The sequence below is a fragment of the Protobothrops mucrosquamatus genome, unplaced genomic scaffold (genome assembly GCF_001527695.2).
Source record: "Protobothrops mucrosquamatus isolate PMUCROS unplaced genomic scaffold, P.Mucros_1.0 scaffold2639, whole genome shotgun sequence".
In the NCBI taxonomy this organism is placed as follows: Eukaryota; Metazoa; Chordata; class Lepidosauria; order Squamata; family Viperidae; genus Protobothrops; species Protobothrops mucrosquamatus.
The window spans coordinates 45,993-56,651 of NW_015388692.1; the positions used below are offsets into that span (position 1 = coordinate 45,993).

Sequence of the window (10,659 nt, forward strand, 5' to 3'; positions counted from 1 at the left end):
CAAAGAATTCATCACAAGTTCCAACTGGAGTCAAAGATGACAAGTTAAGGCTTATTGCATGACATCAATTACAATCATTAAAAATATTTCACAAATGGTATATTCACACTTTGTTTAGAATCAAGGGAACCAGTCCAATATTGTACCTTTCTTTATATCAAATATTGACAGGTTTTCTTGAAAGTCTTTTTTTTAAAAATGGGAAGAGAATTTATAATCTGAATTTGATGAATCAGCTTGAAAGTCTTCATGGCATAAAATTCTCTCCACATCCATTTTAACAAGTCATCTGGAATTGGCTGTAGAAATAATTCATAGATGACATTGTACTGTACAAAATTACATTTTATTGATCAAGACTTTTCTTGGTGTATAGCAGGAGTTACAGGCAAACTGATACATATTGCAGTCTCCCCTAGCCCCTACAGAAATTCATTTGGATTAAAGGTTTTAAGAAAATTAGGAAAAAAATATTTAACAAACTTTAGTAATTAATCTTCCTACAGGTATGATTTCCGTGTTTCCCCAAACTTATAAATCAGTGAAACGAAAAAAACAGAGTCCATATTTTTTTCTGTTAGCTCCTGAGTCTATGACTGGAAAATACTGCAATATTTTATTTGATTGATGCAGTAGTGGGATTCAAGTATGTAAACAACCAGTTCTCTGTGTGGATGCCACTTCTGGAAGTCCATTCTGGGCCTGGGCAACAAAAAAATTAGCTACTGGTTCTGCCGAAGTGATGCAAACTGGCTGAATCCCACCACTGGATCAATGGCATTTTACAGAGGGAAATTGTACTTGGCTGCAAAAATGGGGGGGGGGACACAGTAATAAAGAGTCTTGAAGAACTCTTTTTATTTTTATTTATTTATATCCCACCCTTTTCATTTTTTATAAATAACTTAAGGTGACAAACATATCCAACAAACATACCTCCCTCCTCCTATTTTCCCCACAAATAACAAGCCTGTGAGATGAGCTGGGCTGAGAGAGAATGACTGGCCCATCGTCACCCAGTCATTTTTAATGGCTAAAGAGGAACTTGACAGACTTCACAGACTCCTGATTTTTAGCCTGGTGCCTTAACCTGTAGACCACAGGTGTCAAACTCACCACGTCACGTGATGTGTTGTGATGTATCACAACATTTTTTTGCATTGCCGGAGCTGGCGTGGGCGTGGCCTCTGCATGATGCAAACGGCCCACAGGCCAGCAGTTTGATACCCCTGCTCTAGACCAAACCAACTCTTCCCTTAAGAATGGTTTTATTTAGTTTTTCCACTCCATTTTTACCTATTTTTACCTTAGATTTTCTAAATGATTATGATAACTACATAATCTCATTTTTTAAATCTACTTTTTCATGCATAGAACTACTGAATGGAGAATTTTAATGTCTCTGATTTTTTCATACAGTAACATCCATAAATGCATAACTATAGAAATTTGACTAATGAACAAATAACTGCAAACTATGGTTTGATTCTTATCTTATCTTATCTTGCCTTGCCTTGCCTTGCCTTGCCTTGCCTTGCCTTGCCTTATCTTATCTTATCTTATCTTATCTTATCTTAGGGTTTTTCTGGGGGCAGAATATCATTATGTGAGGTCACTCTTTCCAAGACTGTCATTCTCAAAGTTTTTATTATTTCAGATATTGCAAGAATTTCTCATCCTGAAGGAAAGTTAATTTTTAACCACTTAAAGTGAATTAGAAACCCTTGTAATGCATACAAGAACTTTATTTGTTTGATTGATGATTGATTGATTGATTGATTGATTGATTGATTGATTTTCTGCCCATCTCACCTTGAGGTAATTCAAATGTTTAGATCATAGTCCTCCCCTTGGCAACCTTCATCTCTTTTCACCATAGGTTACACCAACTACTTTAGCAGGAGGCTTTTACTCTTCTGCAAAAACTAGTCCATTTGACCTTAACAAAATTATTAGTTCAAGCAAGTTTGTATCTAAGACTTTCAGGGTTCTATTGTATTATGCCAGGAGCAAGTTGATGGAAAGGCCCTGTTTTTTCTCCCCTAAAGTAGCTAAGGACTTTTTTCTGTTGATTCAAGATGCAAAGTATCCAAGGACAATTTTTAGCATCTGAAGGAGCATAAAAGTGCTGCCGCTTAATATATAACTTTGCCTTTGCTAGGGATCTTCAACCAGAGGGAGGATGGTCATTGGTCAGAAAAGCTCTAGCGGACCCTGCACTTGTAGGGAACTGGAATAAATGACCTCTAGGATTGCTTCCAGGTCTGTGCTTCTATAATATACTGGAACAAATTGTTTATACTATGTTAAATATTCACTGTTAATAGTATGTAAATAATTTATTCTTTTTAATATTTAGATCCTTTTTTAAAAATTTGGCTAGTTGTTCTGCTATCTCCCTACCTTGTGACTGGACTTGTGTAGTATGTAAGTGAACAAGAAACATATATACATTCATTTATGTCATCTTTCCTCTGAGAACTCAAGGCAGAGGGTATGAAGCTCTTGGCTTATTTTATTTGTACTAAGCACACCTATATGAGAAAGTGGGTTGAGTTAAGAGAAGGTGACCAACCCAAAGTCACCCAGTGGACAAAGAAGAACTTGAAACTCAAGTGTCCTTGAACTCAAAACAGGCCATTTTAACTACTAAAACTGGCAATATCTCCTGTCTTAAGGTTGTAGAGGTGCTGTAACTTTGGCTCTGTCTATTGTGATTGCTACTATAGACACAGGGAAAATGTGATGGAACATTAACCCTGATTGATTAAAATTCTGAGATAAAAATGCTCCCTCACATCTCTACAAAGATTATTGTTCAAGTTTCCTGCTCTCGTATTTTTCTGGCCAGGTGAAAAGAGTGAGTTGTGACTAATGTCTAATCCAGGGGTCTTCAAACTTGGCCCTTTTATGACTTGTGGACTTCAACTCCCAGAATTCCTCAGCCAGGAATTCTGGGAGGAATTCTGGGAGGAGAAGTCCACAAGTCATAAAAGGGCCAAGTTTGAAGACCCCTGGTCTAATCTAACCAACACTTCATTTGCCAACACACATGTAGAATTCAGAGAGACAGCTCCTCTAGCTGCTATTAATGTGCACTGCCAGTTTCAAAAGTGTCCAACTATTCAATTGATCTTTTTACCAGGGGTCCTGTTTCTCAATCTTTCTTTACAAAATCACATGATGATTTTATTTCACATATCTCCTGCATTATTGCATTTAGCCAATCCAAAACTTCTTTTAACATCAGTTTTTTCCATTTTTTCCACTTACGCATTCCACTCACCCCATTAACAATATTTTGTTCTTTCAAAATGCTGTATTTATCAATTTTTGATATATATTTTTTTTCATTTCAATGTCTTCTATCACTATGTCTCTAGTAAGTGCATATACTTATTATGTACTAACACTTCCTGGACATCCACTATTTCTAACAAACAATGATCCTATCATTTATTGGCTTATCACTGAGCAAGTACTTGGTGATAACCTTCTTGGAATATCAATGTTTGGTATTTATTAGTGGGAAATTTAGAGATTTCTTTTTTGTTTTACCAACACATTCGCCTAATTCTATGCCACTGAAAACTACCTCCTTGAATATTGTCTCTCATAGGTGTTCGTGATAAATTGTTTCTTAAAAAAAAACTGGGATTTTCAGGGGTTTGTATCAAATACCATATTTGGACGAATTTGATGCAAAATTCCACACATGTATGTATTTGGAAACTGGGAGTCCTAAGCTCATTTGTATGTTTAGATACAAATGAAAGTTTACAAGTGGTATGCGCAGGTTGCATTTAATGACTGGACCCTTTTCTGCCAAAAACTCTTTATAAAGATTTGGTTGGAAGTAATGTATCTCTTTAAATGTTTACTTACTGGCATAAGGCTCAAATGTCCATTCACATGCTCTTGTTTCATTAAAGGTTTCCAGTCGATACTGTGGAGGAACACAACTTGTCATCAAATGTTAATTCTAGAAACCTTAGTCTGAGAAAAAGAATTATTTTTCTATTTTGGATCTTTTGAGACATCATTTTAACTCACTTCTGGATCACCCTGTCTACCATCATCAACATGGTTTTGGAAAAAAATGTTACTGAGGCCATTAAAGCATTTTGTTTACCCCTATAGGGCTTCAGGAGTTAGTCCAACTTCTAAACAAACATCACATTTTTCTAGTTTCTAACAGTTGCAGAAGTCTCACTTGTGCAAGGCTATTGATTTTCCCCACCTGGCTTTGTTCACTCCCTGGCAACCTATCCCAAAACACTCACTCTGTGGAAGGTCTGTGGCTTCAATTCCTGAATGAGGAGCTCGCCTGCAGCTCTGTTGCCATAGCAACATTTGGAATTGACAAAACTGAGCAGTGCACTTCTGGCCATGTCATCTGTCATTCTAGGGAACCTGGGAATTAACAAGACAGAAAGCACACATTCAATTCTAAAGCATATATGCATCCGGTCTGTGGCATCTCCAGTAAAACAGACTAAATTGAAGCTGATGACTTAAGCCTTGCAACTCCAATGGCAGAGAACAATGATCGTCTATGAAGAACACATTGGCTAGTGTTTTGGGCCATGTTTCATTAATAAGTGCCAAACACCATACTTCAGGAATAACATGTTTTTGACACGCCGGTTCAGAATTGGCTACCCTACTGAAGACTTCTTTGTGAAATGTCTAATTCTGAATATATCCGTTTGATTTCAGTACAGGTAGTCCTGGACCTATGACCACAATTGAGTGGTCATTTATGTTGCTAAGTGAAACATTTGTAAAGTGAGTTTTGCCCCATTTTATGACTTTTCTTGCCACATTTGTTAAGTGAATCACGGCAATTGTTAAATTAATAACAAGGCTGTTAAGTGAACCTGGTTTCCCCATTGACTTGGCTTGTCAGAAGGTCGCAAAAGGTGATCACATGACCCTGGGACACTGCCAACCATCATAAATGTGAGTCAGGTGCCAGACATCTGCATTTTGATCACGTGACCATGCGGATGCTACAATGGTTATAAGTGTGAAAAATGGTCATAAGTTTCTTTTTTCAATGCCGTTGTAACTTCGAATGGTCACTAAACAAACTGTTGTAAGTCAAGGATTACCTGTACATATAATATAGGTGGAAAGGACAAATGATTCTCTATGTTCTTTGAATCTTTATTATTTTCTACACTCTGGTTCCTGGGTGGCATAGGGAAGAAAATTATGAGTCATGGTTGCGATAGATCAGTGACGGAGAACCTTTTAGAGACCGAGTGTCCAAACTGCAACCCAAAACCCACTTATTTATTGCTGGGTGCCAGGTGGGCATGGCCCACGGGATGGCGTGGGTGTGGTGGTCATGGCAAATTGGGTGGGTATGGCCAAGGTGGGCGTGGTCACCTCAATGTTGCTCCTGGGGAGGGACACTTATGGGGGGTGGGCAGGGTTGGGGGAGATCCAGGGGGTCTCTGGCAGGTGGGGCAGTAGACAGGCTTGTCCTGCAGGGTGAAGCGAGGCAGGCTGGGGGTGCCATTGCCATGGGCAAGGCAAGGGCTGTGGTGGCTGCTGCCTGACACCATTGGCCCCCACACACAGATGCCAGCAAGCACATGGGGGCCAATGGTGTCCGTTAGCAGCCAAAGCCTGCCAGCCCCTCAACTGGTGCACTCTGGGGCTCCGCAGCCCACCACCAGCAGTTCAAAGAAGCCACCTCTGAGCTGGATGGCCGGCCAACAGCTGAGGAGGTGATGCAGTGGGTCGTGCCTGGGAAAAGGAGAGCATGCGAGGCCAGGAGGGATGGGACAGGGGGGAGGGAAACCAGCCATGCCTGGATGCATCCAGTCATGTGGGACCTCAGTGAGTTAGCAGGCAGCTGGTTGAAGAGGGGCAGTTACCTTCTCCAGGGCATGGCATGCGTGCCCAGAGAGTGGGCTCTGAGTGCCGCCTCTGGCATGTGTGCTATAGGTTCGCCACCACTGCGATAGATGAATACCAACAAATCAGAATTCCAAGGCTTGAGCTTTCTCTCAGAACATGTTTATTGGTTACAAAGTATGGGCATAGTCAAAAGTAAAACCAAGTCTGAAATTCCCTCCAAAGGGTTTCACTATTACAAAGTAAAACTACCCATTGCTATGAAATCAGCTACATGTCATGGTTCCAATAGATGAGATCAGTAAAAGACAACTCCAAGCCAAAAAGGTTTCCTTAAAGAACACATTTATTTGGCTACATAGTATTGGCATGATCAAAAGTGAAACCAAAGATTACAATGTTACAAAGTTGAACTTCCCATCCCAATAATATGTCATAAATCACATTCCCCAATTAACTACTTGCGCAGGAAGCTTTAGCCCGCCAAAATGCAATCAGCAATGACCTTGGTTCCCACAGGACAATTTATTGTTTTGTCTAAACTAAACTATACTCATCCCCCCTCCCAATTCTGTGGCAACCGAAAATGAAGGGAAAATGGCTTCAGCCAAATTCATTTGAGAATTGACAGTACATTCCCCAATAGAATGATTTGGTGGGCTTTCTAACAAAATGCCTAACCCTCTACCCTGGGAGAAAGGAATTACCTTGGTTCCCACAGGACAGTGTTTTGTTTTGACTAACAAAGACACTCCGCAGCCCCTCCCTTTCGTGTGGCAACCTAGAACGACCAAGATGGCTGCAGCCAGGTTTGTTGCAGAGTTGACATTATGTTGAAATGAATTGCAGTCAGCACTTGCTAGACTCCTATAAGGCCAAGTCTTTTAACTTGGTCCAGTCTTCTATTGTCTTGCTTGGAGATGACAACTCATTGAATTTGCAGGTTTGATTTAGCTTTTGCTAAATTGAGCAAGGAAGCAATTCAGCAAATTACTAGCACCAGAGCGAGGACATTTTCAAAAAGAAAAAGCAATAAAAAATGACTTACCTACACTCCAGCAACACAGGGTTGCTCCTCTGTTCACTAAGTCTTTGCATCATCTCCGGAGGTGGAAATAACTTTTTCCTGCCTAGGTGGAAAGGTTCAAGGAAGAATGAATAATGATGAATAAATACATACAGTGATGGGTACAACATGAAAACTAGAGAAAATCACTCATAGCACTGATGGCATGTTCAATCAGACCCCCTTTCTGTGCTCGTGTGGTGCCTCTAAAGATGATTTATGATGTTTGAGGTGTTCTCACCAGCTGCTGCTATGAATGTGTCTATTTATTCTCTGAATCATATTTATTCTCTATTTATTCATTCGTTTGTTTGTTCCATTTGCCTAGCTACACATCTCATATGTGTGACTCTGGGAGAATCACACAATTAAAATAGCAACAGGAAAACAGTAAGCAAAATGCAAATTTTTAAAAAAAGCAAAATATATGTAAAAGCATTGAAACCAAATTAAACTCATAAAACATAATCAGCAGGAGAGTGTTTGCAGTTTGAATCTGGACCTTCAACATAACTCTGTTATATATTCTGTTATATGGCATTTGCCAACTACGTGCCTGAGGAAGATTTATATGGTAGATAGCTGAGCTATCATAGCTCTATGCTATTAATCTTAAAAGTCACATGAGAACAGCTGTATTTTTCAGTAGTATATTTTTTCAACTTTTTTTACTAATAGCAACACATAAGTTGACGCATACTAAAAATAATGTTAGTATTTTTATGAGAATTAATTAGAATACTTTATCATGGAATAGGGCAACATATGGATAAGATAATACTGTACTTTATGTTATTTCTATATTTTGCTTTTAGTCCTAACCAAACTACAAAAAAAAAATCTACACAAAAAGATCTAGGTATTGTTTTAATGTGAAACTGAGCAAAGTTTTTTTTTACACTTTACAAGATTGATGGTGATGCCTCAGGTAAAAAGTTTTGGTTATTATTTAAAGCACATTTACCAGTTTGTTATTCTATTTCAATTCTATTAATTTCAGGTGCACAGCACTCCTTCAGATCACAAAGACCTAAAAATATGATCTGTGATTCACTAGTCTTCCTTTAATCCACCAATTTATATTATATTCCAGTGATGTCATGTTATAAACAAATATATTAGCTATACTTAAGACAGACAGTATTGACATTCTCTATTTTTAACAGATTTCCACTAAAGTCCTAACAGGGTCACAAGCAAAATAGCCTACAATACATCATTATAATTCCAAGATTTTCTTCTCCAGCATTTCATAGAGCATGATTTGCACATGATTCATCGAGCACAACATTTTCCCCCCAAGTTATAGTATTGCTCTGATCAATCCAGTTGATATTTGAAAGAACACTCATTTGCTATGTTTTTAAAGCCAGGAATTCCAATTTATGAACAAAGACTGCATTAAGAATATTATGATTTAGTCTCCTGTTACTGTTTTATATTTTCTATAAATATCTTTCAGCCTTAAATAGGGTTGTGCCATCTATAAGTTAAATTCAGAAGAAATTGACTTTTTTTAAAAAAAAATCATACCCCCTCCAGGGCAAGTTATTCTATATAAAAGGGAGAAAACCCTACACTTTCTAGCCCTGATGTTGTTATTTAGTTGGGTAATAAAATGTTCGAAGAACACCAAGGGCTCCACTAATTCTTTGTCCATATATAGGACAAAAAGAATAATTCTGCAGTGCAGATCAGGAGCTTGAAAGAAGTAGATTTGGCTCATATTAGCGCTGAAAGATCTCTTTTAAATTCCCCAAATCTTATGTTTCAACAAGGATGTTTTGAGAACTTGAATGTTTCTAATTTGGAATTCAAGGAAAGGTTCTTTGAAGATATTACCTGAACTTCTTTCTAAGACAGAAGGCAATCTACTGAGAGGAATCCCTTTATGTTCAAGATTGAGCTACTAGGGTATCTCTGCACAGAAAAAAGTTCATTGTCTAACATGTAGAAATGTTTATTTTAAAAAACACACGCATATATTAAAATACAAGAAGATAAGAAACACTGCCCTGATAAAGAACTTGTGTTCCTGTAGTTATACAAATGCAACCATCAGTACAGCTCAATGGGTTATGTATACATACCATGATCACGAAAAGTCCATGTATCGAGACCAACTGGGGTAAACATATCCATAAGGGGCAATGAAGGACTTTCAGGCTCTGATTCCAGTTCCAGGGTAGCTATTTTAAATGTAAACAGTGAATGATACAAAACAGCCATTTTATTTTTGTGCATAACATATAGAATATGGGGCAAAGCTACTTACGGATCTATCTTCAGCCCATTAAAATCTATCCATCCCGCTCAATCAGGCAGGGAAGATATGCTGCAGACTCCATCAGTTAAAGGATTCCAACTAGCGGGGTCCAGGAAGAGACCTTTTCTGCCTTTGCCTACACCATGTGAGATGAGGCAGGCCCCCACTCTCCTGGCCTTCAGGAAAGGTGTGAACGACATGGCTCTGTGGTCTTGCTTAGAGAGCACAGAAGAACATGCAACCTGTGGGGCTGGTTGTTGCCCTGAAAGCCCTCCCTTTGCCTTTTCATTATTTTTTAATATTGTGTTTAATTATTCTTGATGATAGATAGATAGATAGATAGATAGATAGATAGATAGATAGATAGATAGATAGATAGATAGATAGATAGATAGATAGATAGATAGATAGATAGATAGATAGATAGATAGACGGACGGACGGACGGACGGACGGACGGACGGAGGGATGGAGGGATGGAGGGATGGAGGGATGGAGGGATGGATGGATGGAGGGATGGATGGATGGAGGGATGGAGGGAGGGATGGAGGGATGGATGGATGGAGGGAGAGGGAGAGACAGAGACAGAGTTTACAGTCCCAGATACAATGTCAGAAATGATCTACTAAAAGTCAGGAAGGATTGTCCCGATGGCATGATGCATTCATTTTGCTTTTGAAACCTCTTCATATTCTAAGGTAAATGTAAAATTATCCAATTCATATGTGGAAAGAAAAGCATGTCAGTCAACATTTAGTCACGATAGATTTTTAGCAATCTATAATACTATTCTACAAACAAATGAGAGTTACAAGAAATGAAGCTTTTGATGAATTATTGGTTTTTCCCCCTCAACAAATGTGAATGCTTTTTTTAAAAAAATAAACTATTTTAGTACCTTTCTATTTGGTATGAAAAATGTGTTTCTTCTTAAGTACTATAGTAGAGTATTTTGTATCCTTTTAAAAATCTATACAAGAAACAATATATACCCATGGATGTTACAGGAAATGCCTTCTGCTAACAAAGTACATTTCTAAAAGCAAAATAGTTATTTGATGCCATCATTCATCACTTTGATTGAACAGAATTTTCTGCTAAAAGCAAAAAAAAAACAATTTCTATTTTCTTCTCATGAAAAAGAATAGAAGAAATAAACAAACTGCAGAAGACTTCATATGAAGGTTGCCTCAATTAAATTGAATATAGAGGCAAAAGATTTTGTTGTTGTTGTTCCATGAGACAAGCAAATATGCAGTAACTTTTATTATTGTGAATTCTTTTCACACTAAATTCCTTACATCGATTGTACTCTTGAGGTTCATATTGGTTCGTTTCTTTCCTTTAAAAAATCATGATGGACTTTTCTGGGGCAAAAAAGAATCAGAACTGGATCCAAAGTTCTGACCCAGATGGATGGTTAGTCACAAACTTTGACTGAATAAGCCTGAATGTTTAAA

The 10,659-nt window shown here is 38.1% G+C and overlaps 1 protein-coding gene across 1 annotated transcript in view; it reads right to left on the reverse strand.

Annotated features, from left to right (window-relative positions):
• The window catches only part of LOC107296099 (protein SSUH2 homolog), a 33,775-nt gene extending 26,793 nt beyond the window's left edge, over window positions 1-6,982 (reverse strand). Inside the window, exons 1-3 of the mRNA XM_015825443.1 lie at window positions 6,917-6,982; window positions 4,284-4,413; window positions 3,886-3,946 (exon numbers count right to left, since the gene is read on the reverse strand). Coding sequence (XP_015680929.1) covers window positions 3,886-3,946; window positions 4,284-4,413; window positions 6,917-6,969 — 244 coding nt within the window. The 5' untranslated portion in view covers window positions 6,970-6,982. The remainder of the gene's footprint in view (window positions 1-3,885; window positions 3,947-4,283; window positions 4,414-6,916) is intronic.
• Window positions 6,983-10,659: the final 3,677 nt, after the last annotated feature.